This window comes from Vanellus vanellus (genome assembly GCF_965231255.1).
Source record: "Vanellus vanellus genome assembly, chromosome: 5".
NCBI classification, from domain to species: Eukaryota; Metazoa; Chordata; class Aves; order Charadriiformes; family Charadriidae; genus Vanellus; species Vanellus vanellus.
The window spans coordinates 6691772-6712253 of NC_138910.1; the positions used below are offsets into that span (position 1 = coordinate 6691772).

At 40.7% G+C, this 20482-nt stretch overlaps 1 protein-coding gene across 1 annotated transcript in view; it reads left to right on the forward strand.

Annotated features, from left to right (window-relative positions):
* Window positions 1-1961: 1961 nt before the first annotated feature.
* LOC309672680 (von Willebrand factor D and EGF domain-containing protein-like) overlaps window positions 1962-20482 on the forward strand; it is a 191516-nt gene continuing 172995 nt past the window's right edge. The window contains exon 1 of the mRNA XM_082484244.1: window positions 1962-2329. Coding sequence (XP_082340370.1) covers window positions 2233-2329 — 97 coding nt within the window. The 5' untranslated portion in view covers window positions 1962-2232. The remainder of the gene's footprint in view (window positions 2330-20482) is intronic.

The following is a 20482-nucleotide window of genomic DNA, read 5'->3' on the forward strand; positions in this document are numbered from 1 at the left end:
GGAGAATGGGAAATGGGGAATATTTGCACTCCATTGTCTGACCCAGAGCTGTTTGTCCTCCCAAATTGAAGGGAGCCATATTCAACCCAGGGAAGCTCCTTGGCTGAGACAATGGGAATCCTCATTTCATCTTTACCGGGGGTAACCACATTCAAAGGCTCCCCCTGATTAAAACCTGCATAGGGGGACAACAGGTAAGAGGATAAGCAACCCTACAAAACTGACTCTTTTCTCCTGTTGCCCCGAATACCTTCCATTTACACTTTTTTTGCCTGGTTACCTTTGTTTTCTGTATCCAAAAGACCAACAAAAGTCAGATTGTTCGTGAAAAGATCTCTTACTTTGTTGTAAATTGGTTATGGCTGCCAATATTTTGGCAAGGATAAATCTCAACCCACAACAGATTTTAGTCTTTTTAGGTTAGAAGTTAAGCATTAGAGCTATGTCTTTTAGGCCAAAACTTAGATACAAAGAAGATTGGGCCCCTGTCAATGTGTAGAAACTGCCACAAATAAATTGAAGCATTAACAGAAAAAGCCATGTAAAGGTAGAAGTTCTGTCCTGTTCAAAATAAACTGGAATTTTTTCATTTTACATACATTTGTACTCAAGAATTGAATGGGGATTTCAGGGAAAAAACCAAATCAGAAATACAGGGCTTGGAGTCTTAATGAACTTGAAGAAATATAGTCCAAATGTCAGTAAAATCAATGGAAAGACTCACAAAGACTCCCAAAGGGATGCGAATCAGGCCTATGAGGTAGCCAATCCAACGGGACTGTTAAAAGCAGTGATTTTGCAACATCGAAATCCAAAATCAAACTTCAGAAAAAAATTTTAGAAGTTTCTTCTTAAATAATCTATATTTCCCTCAAGGAATCCAGTGGTAAAACTCCTCAAGGGATGTAGTTAAGCCAGATGAATGGCATTTGAAACTCCTTGGCTGTACTGCAAAGTACTTTTAATGGCTTTGTTTATGTTTTTAAATGAAATGCTCCTCACAGTGATTTGTGTTGAATGTTTACAGACTTGTGTATTACCCTGTTATCAGATAATACCCAATATCCCCACTTTAAAAAGCAGACACAAAATAATCAAACTTGGCAAGTCAAGGAAAAGAAGTGCTGGCAGGTATGGAAAACACTGAGCGGTGGGTGGGGATACAATATTTTCGAAATAAAATGCCATAAGTGTCAGAGTATGGCATGTGATTTAATAGCAAATTCTTCATATTTCTCATTAAGCTGGCAAAGTGCATTGTCACACAATAAACATTGTTCACACTGACTAGAAATGGCACAAAGGACCCATGCGGTAGCAACAGGGCACTTTCCATGAGACAAAACTTTACAAAAATGTGATTGAGCAACATGAGCGATTGAATTCTCTCACTGCCATTTGCTTCTGTTTTCTATTTCTGCTATTATTGCTGGTGAGCCGACCTTCTGAAATGTACATCTCATTTTTCAGGACGAGTTGGCAGAGCAAATGCTGCCGCACTTTATTTCAGCAGCAAAGGACTGTTCTCTGAAATACCAAACAATGATACACGGACCCTAGACACGAACCTTCAGGATTGCTGTTTGCACTGCCCAAACCGCTCCTCTAAGAGTTTTGCATAAATGTTACCTCCAGCAATCGGAAGCGAAAACCAAACTATTTGCAAGCTTGTGTTTTAACATTTTTTAAACCGCTCTCATATAAACACGATGTCAGATATGACTGCAATAATCTGAAGTTAGCGTTGTCTGCTTTAAAATCCTCACGAGCCGGCATGTTTGGTTTACAACCCGAATTTCTCCAGGATCACCTCCTACCACCGAGCCTGGCGGTCCAGGCTGTCCTCACCCCCCGTGTGTGCGCGGGTGCGTTACCGGGTGTGTAAATCAGAGCAGCTGCAGCCAGAGCAGCTGCAGGGACACATGCTCTCCGCTGATCCGTTTGCGTGTGGGTGGGTTGGGTGAGTGTGGTTTGCATCTAGCTGGAGGGCTTCCCTCTTGGAAATTCTGGGATTAATGACACATTAAGCCCTCTCCAAGAAAGTGGATTGAAAAGAAAGAAAGAAAAAAAGAAAGAAAGAAAGAAAGAAAGAAAGAGAGAAAGAAAGAGAGAGAGAGAAAATAAAAATCGAAACAGGCAGGCAGGCTGATGGCTTTCCCTGCAAAGTTTAGTACTTCAAAAGTTAACTTCTAAGCAACTGCAGATGCATGGATAAAACCTATCTTGGACAATATGCAGCAGCCCTTTCCTTTCCATCAGCATCTCCAACTTGTTGCCTACCTCTCTTGGATTCCCTTGTTGACCATTAGCACTGAGTCAGCTCCATTAGGTAAGGATTTTGTACTTCTTAATTATTTGATAGTCATTTGGGGGATAGAGTTCATGTATATTTAAAACTGAGATGATCTTGTTTACGTTTACTTTTTAATGTGGGTTAGAGTGATAGAGCGCTATTATTAGAGTTTCCAAAATAGAATGGAAGTAAGGTTAAAATAAACAACTTCTAAGGTAATGATGAAGGTCACAGTGCAAGCTGCTTACAGCACACGATGTTTATTGTCCATTAGAGGACGTTCACTTTTCTTTTTCTCTTTTTTTTTAGTAAAGAAATTACAAACCTCTGAAGATTCTTCCCTCTTAGTAGAAAAAAAATCAAGTGATTTAAAGAATATTCATAACATTTTCCCATAAATGGAATATATGAAATGAACCATAAAAGAAGAAAAAGCTTTAAAATAAGAATGTATTCCTCTAAGGAAAGAAGTATATACACCATATATCAGAGCAATGTTATAGATTAGTTAATTACACGTATAATAATACACAGCTATACAGTCTCCGGCAATAAAAAGTTCATGAGTAATTTTTCTACTACTGTACACATTAAATGCAAGGCTTGTTTCACTCTAGCATAGAGTTCAAAGAGGACATAGATTTTACATATGTAGCTTTTTATACAGCTTTATTAATCTACTGCAGGAATACATTGAAAATCATGTTAGATATTATTCAACTAGTAAAAACAGAGTTAATAAAAAACCAAAACAAAACAAAACTGAGAATAGCAGTAGGACCAGAGCGTAGTGCTGTGAGTGATTATGGATACAGCTTTGGCAAACTGTGGAGACACTCCCCCCTTAATGGAAATACGTTGCAATATTTTACAAAATTTAATTCCAGTGGAGTTTCAAGTAGTCTTAAAAGTGATTGTCAGCCAGCACTCATTAGCTTTGTGAACATAAAACAATTTAAAGCACTCTTCATTTGAATATCAAAGGGTCACCCAGAAAGGTTTGCAGGACTAAACACAAGGCAAATGACCTTATCGCCTTTATCTTCAAACAATGCCTTTAATTTCTGAAACCTTTTGAAGGGTTGCCAGTTTTATGGAGTGTAGCAGCTACTTATCTGATAGAACAAGCTTTTCATCAAGGGGAAACGACCTTTTAGCTCCCAGTAACTAAGTAACTGTATTTTCCACTGTATTTTTGTTGCTGAAGGTAGTATGTATGGACATACTTATTATATTGGGAACACAAAACAAGAATTAAGAAATAGCTTGCTGCCTCTTAGGTGATGCGGAAGGATTCTTAAGACTTGTTGGTTTGGTTTTTCTCATAGTGTGAACTTGAAGTAAATGAAACTGCTCAAAAAAGTTTGCATTCTGACAGATTGTGTTGTGACATTATAGGGATATTAACAGAGCCATATGCTGTTTACTTTTGTACTCTGAGTATAACAAACTTACTAATCCCATAAGAATTCAACTGTGAATAAGGAACGTATGACCAAACAGCTTTTTGCAGATGCCTCGTTTAGAGGGAGAAGATGAAAAAGTCCTTTAAAGACCAAGGAAGAACTTTATCATCTTCTGCAGTTGTATTTTAGGGAACAAAACTCCTGGTGATGGAGGATATTCTCATTATTTGGGGTTTTTACATCATTTCCTCTGACTAAGAAACATGAAAGGGTTACCAATAACGTCTGTAGCTGCCCTTTGGTAGAAGATTAAGCAAAGCATCAGGGACAAAAGCAACTCAGTGAATCATAGATGTGGGAGGGCTGACACAACGCAGAGCTTGTCAGACTTTTCTCAAATGAAATTCTGTAAATAAGTCAATCAAAAGAAAAAGACAACAGATTTTTTTCAGAGGTATTTTAGACAAAAGTATTTATCTTAAAATAGATAGTTGTTTGTAATATCACCATCAAGATGGAATTGCTCCCCGTCCCCTCCGAATCCTTTTCATAAAGTACATTGGAAATGTTTTCAGTTTGGATCTGAGCTTCCTGCAAAGGCACCAGACTTCCTTGAAGCTCATTAAATCCACTGGAGCTTCACTACAAGGTGTTACACATACACTAAAATCAGACAAAACTAATTGTTTCCAAGTTGACTCATGGATTTTCCTCCACTCTGAAACACATAAGATAAAATTTGAGCATATCCTGAGGCGAAGAACAAGAGACGAGAGAGGACGGTGCGAGGGAAGGCTAGGTGCCTACAGCCAGCGAGAAAAGATGGTGCATTCTCAAATGATCAGAATGGTCAGATTTGATTTAAGAAAGTACATGAGAATAGTCTAGCATGGCAAAATTATTCAGTATGTCTTGCAATTTTATAAAACCTGGTCTTGCTTTCACTCGAAGAATGAAATGAAAATCAGAGCATGTAATCTGCTTTGTGTACTACCCACAGCAACCCATGATCTCACTTGTGAGCTTCTGCTGTAACATCTGAGCGCCATGGGCTTTCCGTGCTTTAAGCAAAAATCTACTGGAGCTGATAAAACATTTTTCCACAACTTTTACAAAAAGAATAATCGAAACTATCCAGGAGCTTTCCCACCTGCTTAACATCCCTACTGCAGATGACAAACCCACTCGTGCCTTGGTCACACCTCAGACACGTCACCCAGGTCCACAGCAAAGACCCTGGAGCCCCGGAGCTCCTGCCACCCTCTGGGTCCCCGAGCACAGGAGGGCCGCAGACGCCCCCAGGGAAGCCCCAGGGTATCCGGCCTGGAAAGAGCTTGCAGGGACCCAAGCTCTCGGGTCATGAGTGGGTTTGGTCAGAGACATTCCCATGACTGTAGAAATCGCACTGGAATTATTCTGGCTCCATGTCTTCGCTCTGTGGAAAGTGCGACAGTCATTTACAGCACTGTGCAAACAAAAAATACCCTGCTGAGTGCTTTCCTGCAGAAGTAAAACCGAGACTCCCTGGCTTTGGCAAATAAGCAGTAACGACTGCCAAAGAGAGAGGATCAACCTTTACAGCATGTTTCTCTCCCGTTATTATTTTTAATTATCAAAAGCTGTTAACAGGTTAATTTTTTATTTCCTTCTTATTTGAGTTTTTGTCAACATCGAGTAACCCCATCGGCCTCATTGTCTGGATTTAATCCGGTTTGTATTGTTTGAACTGAGAGTGAAATCTGACTTTATCTGACTGCGTGGGGTCAAAGAGAAGCTGGTAGCCGGGGTTGTACAATGATTTCTGTTTGCTGATAATTTTTTCATTCCTCTTCTTTTTATCTGAAAGACAACAGGGTTATCCTTACTGCAGGAACAGGTCTTTCATAAGGAAGGCAAAATAGGCCAGTCTGGGGGTGAGGGAACCTCTTCCACCTTACAATGAACGTGTTTGTGACTCTCCTGAGCAGCGTCAGGATGTCACTGGATTTTAGGACTTTGAAATTTGGTAGGGAAATAATTTTAAGCTTATGCATTTGTCTTCCAATCTTCTGATGAAAATTGACAGTTGTTTTCAAAGCTATACAGGCTTACAAAATACGTTTGGCATGAGAGGGCTGTCTTTCTACTGCAGCTCTCAAGGATTTGCCTATTTCCCATTGACCTGCCACATGCTTACACTGTTTATACTCCTTAACAGCTATTTCTTACTCTATGCTGTACTAAATTTGAGGATTATTTTATTAGACACTGTTCATAACAGTATGGGGCATTCATGGCCAAAGTATTTGCGTTAATGGTCCGGTTCCTCAAAGGTATTTTGCCTCCAAATGCCAAATTTGAAGCATTGTATATGTCTAACTTCCTTTGCAATCAATAGGAGCTGCAAGTAGTCAAGACAAATCAGTGTTTGTTCCTAAACTGACAAGACAAATTGCTGCGGAGAGGAAGCATCATCATTCTGTTTTACAGATGGGATGGAGACGTGAAGTGGCTTCAAGGTCATGCAGAAAATCCTTTGGTGGAGCGGAGATCTGTACCAAGGCCTCATGAGACACAACCCAGCCCTCTTAACTGCAGCACAACTCATAACTGAAATGAAAACCAATATAGTAAATAGGAGGGTAATAAAAATGCTGAATCTTTCTCCCTCTTCCTTGTAAACTCTGAAGTCAGGTGGCTACGAACACAAACTCAAGGGGACACAAAGTTTTTAGACTACTTAACATATTTTAGAGGACTGAAACTTGAAGTTTCACACAAATCCCCTTTGATTTCAGTCAGGAAAGGATCCAATCACTTCCGAAAAGCTTTATCTACTTTATCATACAAATGTAGTTGAAGAAAAGAAGGAAAGGTCTTTCCTGCACTGACCTCATTAGAGACTGAATTTCTTTTCTGTTTTTTTCCTACTTCTTCCTAGACAACTTCTGTAGCCTAATAGTCATTTCTGGCTTTGCAAATGGTTCTTTCATCCAATATATTTTCTCCAATTTTTTTGTGTACTGGACTTGCTTCTTCAAAAGTCTGAGACTTTTTTGAGAAGTACCGTTTTGTTTATTATAACTGCATTTGGACTGTGCCCCTTTGAATAGTTTGTTGAGAAAAGTTCTCAAGGCAGCCAGATTACAGGTTTGTCTGGTTTTGCCTCGGATATTTGTAGATTTGTTCTGGCTTTTTGGCTGCTTTCGTCCTGGGTGAATGACCTGGTCGCCTCACAGATGGAGGTTTAGTGTTGGACATTGCTGACACCCAATCTGCTACAAAAATGGATATGAGTTTCATATTTGGTTGTCAGCATATGTTGCGTGTTTAATGATTCTTAAGTTTTCTTCAAAGTAGTGTATTTTACCTTCAGTTATGACCTTTATTAATTTAATTGTGGCAGCTACATTATGTGTTTTGCCCTAAGTAGAGATAATTTATGGTGTGATCTGAAAAAAATGGATTAGATTGAAGAATATTTTTCATCTGACTGAAACACCAGTAAAACCATGTGTTAGTGCATGCAATTGTTTGCACAGCTTTTCTGGAAAGAGGTTTGTGTGTTAAGCTCTTAGGAGATTTACTTAATGAATGTATGTGCTCATTTGCTTCTTTCTGACACATATTATTTTGATTATTCTGACGTCTATTACTTTGATTGCTGTGTTCACACTGCATGGCATCCACGGGGAGCCGCAGGGGAATATTCTACATATTGAAAGGAAAAAAATTGATTGCCTAATATAGTTGAGGGATTGTAGTAGTCTGCTTTGCTCCTTTTGCTGGTTTTATATTAATTCATCGATTGAGAGCAAGTTTATCTTATTCCCCTATTTTGTTCACAAAGCAGCTTCCACGAGCTGGATAGCAATTTATCTGCATACCACAATAATGTAATGCATCTCCTGTGGTAGCTGGAGCATTTTGCAACTCAACTGTCCCTTGGCAGCTTTGTGTGTTGACGGTTTCTGTAAATGGTCCCTCATGTAGTGTCTTGCTAATGCCTCATCAGCTCAGTCACTCTTGCACTTTCCAGGAACTGCTGGGTACCCCAAATTTTCCTTCTCCATATGCTAATAAGAAAAGGCATAACAATTCCCTTCCCGGACTCACAGTCTGTCTTTCTCTCCATTTTTTAAATGGCCAATCAAGTTATGTTTAATTTGTCTCAGAAGGCAAAAGTCTATGGAGAATACCTAGAAGATGATACAGGGACAAAGGGGTTCTCAAAGTTCCTGAATTAATAGCTCTGTAATGAGTTTAGTGGTAAATGTGGACAATGACTTGGGATCTGAATTAGACCATTCCTTTATGGAAAAGAGCCTGCGTTACGTGAGCTCCTGCTTGTTTCTCATCTCAGTTTAAAATTTTATTTTGCTGATGTTTGACTGTCATGCGAACTTTTCACGGAACTTTCTCTCATTGACTTTCTACAGACCTATCTGAAGACCAAAGGGAGGTAAAACTCAGTGACTAGTCTATTTAATTGCTAAGCTAATGTTTTGTTGTTCATAACTTAAAAATTTCTTTAGAAGTAGCGTTATTAGACCTCACTGCATTAGTCAGATATGTTATTTGTTGATCTGGTCCAGCTACCAGAACAGGTAAATTTGCAAATATCTTTCAGAGATTATTTTTAGTAGTCTTCTTTGTCCCTTTCCTCCAATTATTTACTTTATAATCAACTATGGGTATGCTATAAAATTAGCTGACTGTGACTCAGCCTCCCTCCGTAACACAGCATAGATACTTTGATTCACTCAGGCTACCTTATCATCAGCTCTGTTCTCTTCTTAATGGGCTAGAGAAAAAAATATATAAAAATTCACCAAGCCATTTGCTCTGTTCTTTTATTAGACGTTGAGATTAGAGCTAGCAACAAAGACATAAACAGGGGGAATTCTAATTAATTCCTTGTTTCTCTTTTGCAAGAAATACAAGGAAAATGAAGAGGAGGCTATTTCCTACCCCAGTGTACTTGCAACTTATTCTTCAGGTTCTAAAATACATGGACATTTCATTTTCTGAATGAGTGTAAAGCAGAATAAAAAAGAAAAGGTAAAAGAAAGCTATGCTTCTCCTTTAGCTAGCCCATAACCACCCCAGAGGTTGGCTTTTGTTCCAACAGAAAGTCTTGTAAGCGCCAGTGGGACTTAACCACCCACACCTCATAACATTCCTGAGGCATTTGGGCTCTTTTTCTCCAGTAATATCCTCTAAAAGTCTCACTCATAATTGTTGAACATAGGAATCCTCCAGTTTCAAATAATTTTCCACCCTTTGCCTGGACTAGTTATTTCAATTGATGCAGTGAAAGAAATCCCTAATGAACCACTGTGAACAGTGACACTGGCAAAGCTGGAGTAGCTTTTAGCATTCCTGGTCTGGAGCAAAGATGCATTTTGTTCATCCTCCACTCCCTGTGTGAGGGTACCCGTGCAGGAACACGAGCTGCCCTGCCCGACTGGTCAGCATCTGCCGAAATGGCATCAGGCAGGACTTGCTTGTGCCTCCCAGCACAGCACTGGTACCATCCTGCCCACTGCAACACATCTTACAGGGGAAAGGATTTGATATTTCCTTAATGTATCATAGTCAAAGACTACGGCCGTGTGGAAGCACTTGGACTTGTCTGTGAAGGGCTGAAGTTTGACTTAATCCCTGTCCCTAGTGTGTGCTTGTGTGAGGGCATTAGGCTTAAAGATACTGATGCCCTTTAAGGTAGCTGGATTCAAGTTGCAGACCATGGTCCCAGCACAAGCTATACGTCTCCAGGAGGAATTTTGCAACTATTTTCTCCTCTTGACATGATTGCTGCCTTGCAATGCAAATAGCTTTGACATAAATCATAAATCTACTACCCACCCCATTCCTTCACTTCTTCTTCCTTTTTCATGTTTTCCCAATAACTGATATTTCAGTCATGAAAAACACCCACAGTTATTCCAGCTGCGTCATAATGTCTCTTATCCGCTACAATTTCTTGTTCTGTTTGCTATTAGCTGTACTCCTTGCATGGGTGTGTAGACACTTTCTGTCATTAATACGCTCCTGACAATATTATTCATCGGCTGTTTCAAAACAACTTCATCTTCTGTCTCAGGACTGAGCTTGCAGATTGCCTCCCGAGAATACCAAGCATACTCATTAAGCGCCGGCGGGATGCGAGGGGACCCGGCGAGCCGTGCCTGGTCAGCCCCCCGCAGCTCCCAAGGACCCCAGCACAGAAGCACTCACAAGGTCAAAAAACTGTGCTGGAAAGAGCTTCTTTACCACTCGGAAATGTTGGCAGTAGGGACACTAAGTGGTGCTGGTATATACAACGATTAGCTGGAAAACAAGCTGTCTTGCAAAGTCTGTTTTTTTGTGGTGGTATTGGGTTTTATTTTTTTAACACCCTTGAAGCAGCCAACTTTGTTCTGGCTTCTTTTAATCAGGTTTGCTGAGAAATCCTTCCCTGGTAGTGAAGCACGGGCTTTCGGAAAGACCCTTTGGTGAGGTTCTCAGGTTTAAAACCTCGCGGCTGGTCAGCACACGGGGATGAGGTGTGCCTTTGACAACCTTAACACATATTCATAATTATGTTGCTTTTAATGCAGCTGAATTGAATATAAAACTAACACGTTGCAATCCCGTAAAAGGCAGCACGGATGGCCACGTGTGTACACAAGCATAGAAAATCGCGTTTTGGCCACCACTGTTAATCGCTGCTTCAAGTAATTATCACTAAAATTAGTGCTGCAGAAAAGCTGCAAGAAAAACTTATGATGGTCACAAAAAATACACCGTACAAATCCACCCATTAAGCAGGATTTTTGCCTCTGAATTCCATCGGGGCTCACCACCGTTATAGCCCACCTCTGCACTGTGATTATCTGCATAACAGTTTATAGACTATATGACTTCCCAAAGATAACCTGCTTCAGCTTGAGTAACTGCTGTTGATCCACAAAGGAAGATTTTTTTTCTGTCTGATTGCTTTACCAATTGAAAACAATTAGAAATTTACTTTCCCACTGAGGCAAAGCTGGGAAAAACCCAAACTGCCAACTGATAGCCTGATATTTTGTTAATCACTTTTGACAGGAAAGATGTTGTGTTTTAAGATACAGGAGCTGGATCAATCTCTTCTGTCACAGACAAGTGCCCTCAGAACTGGTCTATCGATTATGCCGGGGAGAATATCTTTAGATCTCTTATTTGAACTGTCTCACTTTCTATTAGTATTTAAATACATCTTGGAATAATGGCTTCAGTGTCAGCCTCCCGTGTGTTCGTCTACTGTAAAGGTGTAAATAACTGCGATGGACAGAAAGTTTATTTATTCTGTGGCCTAATGTGTAATTGCTACTTATAAAAAATAAAGAGAGAAATAAATAAAAATAAAAATAAAAATAAAAATAAAAATAAAAATAAAAACCACAATTCCAGTACAGATTTAGATGGGTAAATAGACAGATCATTCAATTGATTAATACATGGCGTTTTGGTCAAAATCATATGCCCAAGTCCATAAGCCTCCAAATGGCTCCTTTCCCAAAATGAAACTTGTGCCAAAAAAAGAGTACAGGTCCTCTCAAAACTTGCACATTTCTATTAAAAGTTTCATTAACAGCATGTAAAATAATCAACACTTAGAACTCCTGACCAGCTCTAACCCAAGCATACGAAGAATTAAGAAGAATGAACAAGCTAAATAAAAGGGGCAGTAAATTTCAATATTAGCAATGATACTTGTTTGTGAGTCCCCAACAATGCAGAAATAAGTGATTTATGCTCATTTGTGCTTATGAAGCAATGTTCTAACACACTGTTTTTCAACCGTTTATCTAATCAAAGGTCCTTTTCTGCAAAACGCAAGCCATGGAGTACCTTGTATCCCCTGTTGTTTTACGCTTAAGACAGGGCATAAGGGAATTGGATATTTTGCATAAAGAAAACAGATAAAGTGAACTTAATTTTTGCTTTACCGCAAGCAAAAGAGTCCTTAACTGGGGAGGCTCTGACGAGGGCCCTGGAGCTGGGGGCAGCAGGTACCTGCTGGCACAGAGCAGACAGCTGAACAGGGACATATCTGAGTAAATTCTGCGTATGAAGGGCTGGGGGCTGCTGCGCTGTTTGTTACATGAACTAAAATCTGACATTTTAAAAGCCCTCATAGTTTAAATAATATTTCAGCCTATAAGATATACCTGGGAACACCCGTTTTCTAATGTCAGAGGGTTTGAGCTGGGGCTGGTGAGGTGTCCCCCCCATCCACTGCCCCCAGCGGGGGCAGAGACAGGCTGCGCTGGGTCTCACCCCATACCCATTTCTGATAGCTTCTTGCAGGCCGCAGGATTATTCCTGCTCCTTAAAGCCACCCTCATTTCCGAAAGTGTTGTCTAGCGCTAAAGTGCGCTGTTAAGCTGCTGCCATGGTTTTCCATTCCGGTAGGAATTATTGTTCTATATAGTTTGATTTTAAGAGTGCATTCTGGCATCCATTTGGGGAAAAGGCACTATATAAGAGCAAAATCAATACGAGGGACAGTTATATTTCCTAAGCTTTTTCATTAGCTGTGAAATATGTACATTCAAGAAGGGAGGGGGAAACAATGTCAGTGTTACCTGGACTGAAGGAGGACAAGGCAAAGCACGGAAGAATATGCGTGAATGTGCACTGGGAGGAATATGAACTATGCAGCTTTGCTGGGCGCAGGCAGATCTCTGCTCTCACTGCATCCAAACACTCCTGCAAGACATTGGCCTCTCCTTTGACAGGCATCAAACCCGTGGGAAAATACAGAAATATATCTAATTTGGTAAATGAGGTGTTTCTTGGCTTGTTCTCAGTTTTCGTTGGAGTCAAACTGACCGTTGGCTGGGTATTCACAGGGAAACTTTGCCTTTGCTCAGCACTAAGAATGAATAGACGAGCAATAAAATACTGCTGAGCCAAATTCTTCCTCAAGTCCCCACTGAACTCCACCCATGCTATCTTTGTTCTTTTCTCCTAAAGTATACCAAAATATCCTTCCTTCTACCTGAGCAGGCTGTCTGTTCAAGCACCCTTGGATAATCCTCTCATCACCTCGTGCAATATATTTTCTAACATTTGCAAGCATGGAGCTGGAACAAATTCTGAAAAGCTGTGATCTATATTTCTGCAATTATAAACTTAAAGATATTGCAGTGAATTTTTACCAAAACCAAATCGTTACAGCTTTGTTTAAGCCCAGCTGAAAAATTAAAATTCACACTGCTATATTACGTGGTATTCTAACACAGGTTACTAAACCATAAGAGCAAGCATCTTATTTTAGCTTGGAGTAAAATTTCAAATCACAGTGTCTTTTTTAGTATCAGCATGCAATTATGCGAGGGAGAAATTGCACACAAGATGTTTTTTTCTCTTTTTAACACAGACCTTCTATAATGGCATTTTCATTAGCAGGAAATACCTGTCGTCTGTAGAAAAATAATTTGTCTTGGTTTTTGAAAACTAAATTATCCCCTTTAAAAGATTATCTGAAAAACACTGTATAAATTTATAAGCGTTGCCTATTAAACACAAAGTTTTGCTTCTTTCTGGTGACCCCTAGTGATCTATTTTGCGAGAGAGTTCAAGACTGAACCCAACAAGTTATTTATTTCTGAAACTCAGATAAGACATCTGGAAGATTTTATCAATGCGATTTTGCCACTAGCCCATAATTCAGGGAACTGGGAAATAAAGGTCAAGAAAACTTACCAGCGTGTGACTGTTCATTTGAAACCCAAGTGAAGCCGCAAAGGAACGTGCGAGCTGACAATAACAGACAGCAGCAAATAGCAGAGGAACATTTGTAGGACAGCCACTGCCTAAAATTGGTCTCTTGGGTTTAACATACCACTTACACTACGCGATTACTATCAGCTTTACGTATATCTTCGCATGTTTTTCTTTTTGCCTGATGCTCTCAGATTGGTCACTCGCAGAAACTCCCATCCTGTTTTGGCTTCTCTGAGGGCTCTCAGTGCGGTAAGATAGTGAAGCAAACCAGAACTGGGCTGCAAAAACAGGGAAAAAGGAGCCATTAAGTGGAATCTCATTTTTAGTGTCACAGATACCTGGCATAAAGATCAAAACATTTCAAACCCATTTCATGAAGGTGCATCAGAAAGATGTCCCTCCCTGTTTGCACGAGCATTATATTATATGAGTGCGAGGCGTAGCTTGTTGAACATGCAATTTCATCACGAGAGAGTGCTCCTCGCTGCGCGTACGCTGCTGCATTCCAGGAAAGGTTTGGATTAAAAAGAGCAAGCCTCCAGCTAGCACTGCCCTGCTTCTGCGGTTGTGCAGTATTTCTCGTACAAATAAGAGACATTTGTCCACCTGATTCATTCCTCTTGACTTAATAATTGTGAGATGAGCTTTAGCAAGATGTTTTGGTGCCGTTGTGCCACCCGTCACTGTCCCAGGACTCTGCTTTCCTCCCACCCTGCCCAGAGCCCACCTCATCCCAACATCTGCTGCTTCCAGTCTCCAGCTCCTGCTCAGTCTTTTCCTGAGCTTGGACATTTTGCCTGCCCCAGCACCCTTCTCCCAGGGGGAAGGGGCAGGAAAGCGTTTCTTGCTTCTTCTCTAATTGTAGGAACACGGTAGAACTTTACATTTTTAGCGGTGCTTTTGCACATCTCACTATCCTACTCAAACAGTTGAGCTTTGGGTTGACACTGAAGAAAATGGAAGAATGCGTCTAATTTCTTATGCACGGATCTCATGTTATGAACCTCGTAATGACCATGTTAAATTCAAGGCCGTTGGTGGTGTCCAACTCCATTGATTTTCACTGGCAATATATGAGACATACAGAGAGCAGTTTGGCTCACTTTTGCATTGTAACAACTGTCCTCAAACCCATTTTCATTAAAAAAAACATCGAGACCAGCCTTACATGTCACAGGTTCCTGTTACATATTTTTTCATTGTTTCTCTGCAATCAAACTATTGGAAAAAAAAAACATTCACCCTCTGAATATTTGGTTACTAATGTGAGGAAAGACAAGCAAATTTCCCTTCTGTTTTTACAGCAGAATGATTTATCACAGCTTGCTAAATTCTGGAGTGATTAAGTCATATTAAAGACATAACTAAAACAACTATTTGATTTCTGGCTTTTGAAGTTTCATGCTTGGTTCAAGAACACATTTTGATTTGGAATGGGATAATATTTCTTCACTGTAATACAAATATTGCTCTCCTTCCACAACTGGTCATAACGAAGTCAATAAAATATGCACAGAAGAAATGCAAGCAGCATTTGGCTCAATATAAAGATTGATAATGTAACCACCTAAAAAAAATGCTTTTTATCATCATAAGTCTCTCCTGGTTTTTTATAGTTTTCATTGAGCAAAACAATCCATCATACTTGAACTTCATGCACACTCCTGAAGCCAACAGTTAGTACAAGTCAATTTTTAATTATGATATTTTTATAAAACCTACAATTTATTTCCTGATTTTGTAAAACACTTTAAACAGCAAGTCATCGATATAAATTATGTAAATCTCAAGTGACCCCAAAGTCATTAATCTGACTGAATTTCACAAAGAAACACAGTATAGCAATAACCCACAAGCTCTGCATCTGACACCACTGAGCAGCAAAGAGGGCTACAGCAGTGATGAACAATGGGAAGTCACAGTTTTGTTCTAGACTAGCATGATTTTTAAACTTTTAAATAAATTTCCTGTTGTGTTTAGAATACCTGTTGCAGTCTCACATTTAGGACCAAAGGAAAAGGTCTGTTAATTCTGAAAAAGAGAGTAAAAGGTTATCATCTATACCGCCGTGCAAAGAGCAATGAACCCCTACTCCAAAATACTGAGTTTTACAGCCAGCCTGCCTGTGAAATTGTCCTCATCCTTTTCCTACAGAAAACCACAGCAAATCCTGTTGTCGGCAGAAGAAGGAAATCTGCTCGGAGGGACTGAGAGCAATGGTTGTCCTTTGGTAGCAGCAGCCTCATGCCGGTTCCCAGCAGTGCTTTGGAAGAAGCCCAAAAAAGTCTATTGAGCCAAACCCCTTCCCCACAGCTTTTTACTGCTACAGCCCAAAGGCCGCAGAGCCGCTAGGGAGGTCTTTTCCCCAACCTGTACAAAGCACAAACTCCCCCTTGTCCTTTCCATCTCCCATCACCGCTCCTTCCCCGGGGTGAGCCCCCGGCGAGGGCTCCTGCAGCCTGCGAGGCAATCTCGCCTCTCCAGACCCGACACCTGTTTCTCTCAGTTAAGCCAGTTTGTGTGTGCCTGCTTTAAAACCTCTTTTTTTGATTTTCCAGCTGTTCTGCCTTTTGGTGGCCACCTCAGTCCTCTCCAGCTGCTATCTTTTTAGGCACAGCTGTGCTGGCTCCATCCTCATCTGCTGGCAGCAGCCTCCTGCCTTCCCTTCATTTGCGTCCATGGACATCGCCTGTATCCTTGTGGACTTAATGCTATTAAAATACTGTTGAAGTATGTAAAGGATGAGAAGATGGCACAGGGATGAATGAGGGTTTTTTGCTCAGGCACAGGAGAGAGAGTCACAGGATTTAGCTTCTATTCTACACTGAGTCCTTCATGAGTCTCAATGTTTTTTTCTTTTAAAAGTAGGATGTGGTTACTGCCTGGGTCCAGTCTACATTGACTAACATCACCAAGTTCACGTAGACCAAAAAGGAGAGGAACTATTTGAAGGCAAAGTATCCTGGCTGTTAGACCTTTCCAGCTTTTTTTGCTTTCTACACCCTTTATTTCACTATATGAAAGTTTATGCAAGAGACCAGCAGGTGAGAGGCAGCAACTGCAGCGTTTTAGGATGTTTGCTAAAATGCGATTGCAGAGTAGAGTAAGATGGCTTAAAAAATCTGATTACTTTTTTACCTTTCCTAGGGGACAATTCCCACATACTCCATTCTTTCTTCAGCACTTGAGATGGTTTCTTTTCTCATTTACAGAGTAAGATATACAGTCTGTACTACGGTTCATATTTTTGGAACTTCAGATGCTCTTACATCTTACAGGCTAATGCATATCCCTATTTATACTTCTTATATTAACCCAGTTACACAGTGGCAATAAAATTCCATAATAAGAAATAAGAGCTCTCATTGCACATTCACGAAGCCCTCCAAAGAATAGAGGAAGAACAGACTTTAAGTCTCATAAATCCAGCTTAATTTATGCATAGTGAGAGTCTATAAATCAGACAATTTTATATTCGAGGATATTTATGATAAGATGGTGAATGTATAAAAAAAAAACCCCAACAATAATTCAATAATTGATGATAAAATAACAAAATAGACAAAAGTTTTAAAAAAAAAATATCAAAAAGTGAAATATTATAAACAGTAATGTGGCCTGTAGGCATTAAATCAAATTTGCAGTGGGTGAGGGCAAGGATAGCATTTCAAAACTTTCAGAGCTTTCTGATCCCCTGTACCAGAACCTTCCAGCTTTGCTGCTTCAGTAGCTGCAGTAATATGCAGATATTTCTCTTCATCAAATATACCCAAGTAACCTGTGGGGGGGATTCTAAGCATCATGCTAATTTTCAGTCTCCAGAAGGTGTTTCAGGTGTTACATCCACAAGAGAAAGGGGATGGTCAGCTGGAGCTGTCAGTCCAGCCAACGTGGTTGGAGGCATCTTTGGCTTTTCGCATGCCACACAGAGGACTTGTTTTGGTCACCCCCAGGTTCTGAGAAGATAGCCTGAAAGAGGATTTGGCAAATGCCACCATGCAGAGCTCCTTCAGTTACATTATAAAAGCCCCTCCCGTATGAACGCTGTCATTGCTCTTGCTCAGTCCATGACCCTTGGTGTAGAGACCCGTTGCATCAAATCCATCTTAGAAATAGATATTGTGTTGAGTCAGCTATATCTTTACCTTGCAGTAGCTAGAAATTCCCTATTTTCCACCCTAAATATGTCCATAGCTGTTGGTCCTAAAGCGGGTGTTCTCACAACAACGTTCTCCCTTAGCCTTCGGGCTTCCCGTCCCCCTAGGCAGGTATCAGCAACATGACATACATCCTCAGTCTCCCTTTTCCCAGGCTAAGCAAATTAATTTTAATCTCTACTTACAAAGCAAGCTCTTCGTTCCCCTGATTATCCTAATAGCCATTCCCTCTGCTTGCACAAATCTGAGCATGTACGCTGGGATCTAAATGAGGTCTACACAGTGGCATTAATTTGACTGTTGGTCTACTGTATTTTCAGCACTGAAAGTAGCTTTTCACATTAAGGTGGAAACAGTCACCTTGTGATCAGATAGCATACCCTTCTTTTATTGACCCAATTCTATTGTTAATTCTCAGGCTTGCTAATGTACTGCTCTGCCCTGGGAGTATTCAAGGCTCATTTGTATGTGAACAGGGCTTAAAAGGGTTTTTGGAGATAGTTCTAGATAACAGTACATAAGACGTGTGCATACTCAATTCAATGGTATTTGTTAGAGAAAAGAGGAAAACGAATGTGCAGCAACAAAAGAAATTCTGTGACTCAGCTAGAAAGGTAAAAAGCAGGAATCCAGTAAATATCATTCTTTTGTGATAATAGCTTTCACTGTTCAGCTATTCTTCACCAGTTCCTTATCTAAAGCCTCTGTGGCACACGCTGATGAGAGAGAATTTGACCCGCAGAGCCTCACGGGGGAAAGCAGTGTACACTCTGGGCCCACTTTTCAGCCCCTTGACAATTATGAATGCTTTTTGTTGATCATATAGATTAGAAATCAGGCAAGCACGATTTTCCTACCTGGAAGGAAGGTTCTGATTTACAGTTTTTCTGCTTATGGAACCTCTTTCTCCTGTTTAAATTGTTCAAGTGTGTGTCAAGGTCAATTTTGTCTGAGGACACAGCGGCCAACAAAGCAAAATTTGTGCTTGCATGATTTTTTTGTGATTACGAAACTCTCTTGCCACTCTCAGGAATTCCCACACAACCGATCGTGTCTGCCTTGCTCTTTCCCATTTAGGTCATTGTGAAACACTCCAAAAATGTAAATGCAGATCAGCCTGCTTCCTGCCTGACAGCAGCTTACAAAAACTCATGGTGAATCTCTTCACAGCTCTGCCTTTTTTTTTTTTTTTTTTTTTCCCCAGGCATCCTGGTGAGTTTGTCTTTCTCTAGGAAAGATAAAGCATCCAGCCTGGTTAGTTAAAACTCAGCCTGGTGAGTAACACGCAGCACCGCCAAAGCCCACGTGTCTTTCCTCCCTCCGCCTCCCAAAAGAACATGCCGTCTACACGTCTAGGAGGCACTCAATCCGATATCATTCTTCATAGTCACAGAGAGCTTTTATAAAAATGGAAGGCACTGCATGGGGCTTGAAGAAGCAGGACAGCGATCCCGTAGCCCGGGTGGCCTCAGTGGCCACTGTGGTCCCCTGCCCCTCGCTGTGCGTGAAATACAGGAAAGTCAGGCAAAATACGGACATGTTGGAATCAAATGACCTTTTTCTAGAGTGGAAAGGTCAGGTAGTTAGTCACTGATTGTATCCAAGACCCATAGGATAAGATTACTTGTTGCTGTCTGATGTCTGCAAAGAGCGACAGTTACTCTCACTCAGCCTAACGATGCACTGGTGTTCACGTTTCATTTCAGTCTTCAGCAAGCACTCAAAATTAACAAAAAGGGGGTAATACTTATGTATTAGTGTCTGTATTTGATGTGAAGAGGCAGATGAATAAAACTAAATAAGTGTCAACTGTTAGATCATGGGACTTAATGTGTTTTTGGAAACCGGAAAGGGAAGTTTTAATTGCAGAAAGATTTTGAGATCACTGAAATCACTTCCATCTGATGCTGATGGCTGTGGTTTCCCAACTCAAACCCCAGAACCTGCAGCCAGGCTCAGCACCCGTTTGGCTTAGATCACTTCTTATGAGCAGTAGCGACCAGTAATGAAACAGCCAAAAGCCCAGGTGGCCCTCCCGCAAATGTACATTTTAGAGCCTTGAGACCTGATCCTGCAGCTGCCAGCTTCACCCTGTGAAAACCATTAGCAGCTGGCTTCATGTCTAGAAAAAGAAAATGAAATATGCTACATTTTCATGGCCATCAATCAGCAGATGCAGTGCCAGGAAAGCTTCATAATGATGTAGAAATTGCCAATTGACTTTGCAAAAAAAAAAAAAAACCAAACAAAAAACAAAGTTCTTTTCAGGAGAGAAACATGTAGGCAAAAAACAACAGATGATCTCAGCGTCCACTTGTATGCATGGGGTAGTGATCCCCTTCTTATTTGGGCAGGAGGGGACTGAGACCAGAAAGCACGTTCCCTGCCGGGGGTAGGAGCACTCACCCTCATACCTAAGAGTGGCAGCGGGGGCTGGAGCATTTTGCTCAGCACCCTTCGGCCCTACCTCCATGGAACCGTGGCAGCGGGGTCATCCCCAGCCTTACCCAGGATCAGAGGAGTGACTTTGCTTTCCTTGCTGAGGTTTCTGTTATTCTTGCTGAGAAGCAATTTCTGAGAGCAGAAGACCTTAAAATGAAAAATAAAGTTGGAAACCTTGGAGTTACAATACGGATGCGAGCAAACACGGTGGGGAACGAGACAAACGCACTAATGAACAAAATGTTACTTTTTGGGTTTGGTTGCTTTTTTCCCTAATGTTCTGCAAAATGACTGAAAGCTATCAGCGGCATCGCTGCTCTTAAATGTTGCCTTTCCAAAGATTTGTCCGCGTGTGCCCCTTTTTATTATCTTCACTGACTTCCTGACAGAGATACTGAAATGTCTGGCATGACTCACGCTGTGAGCAATCCTTTTGTGAGGACTGAATG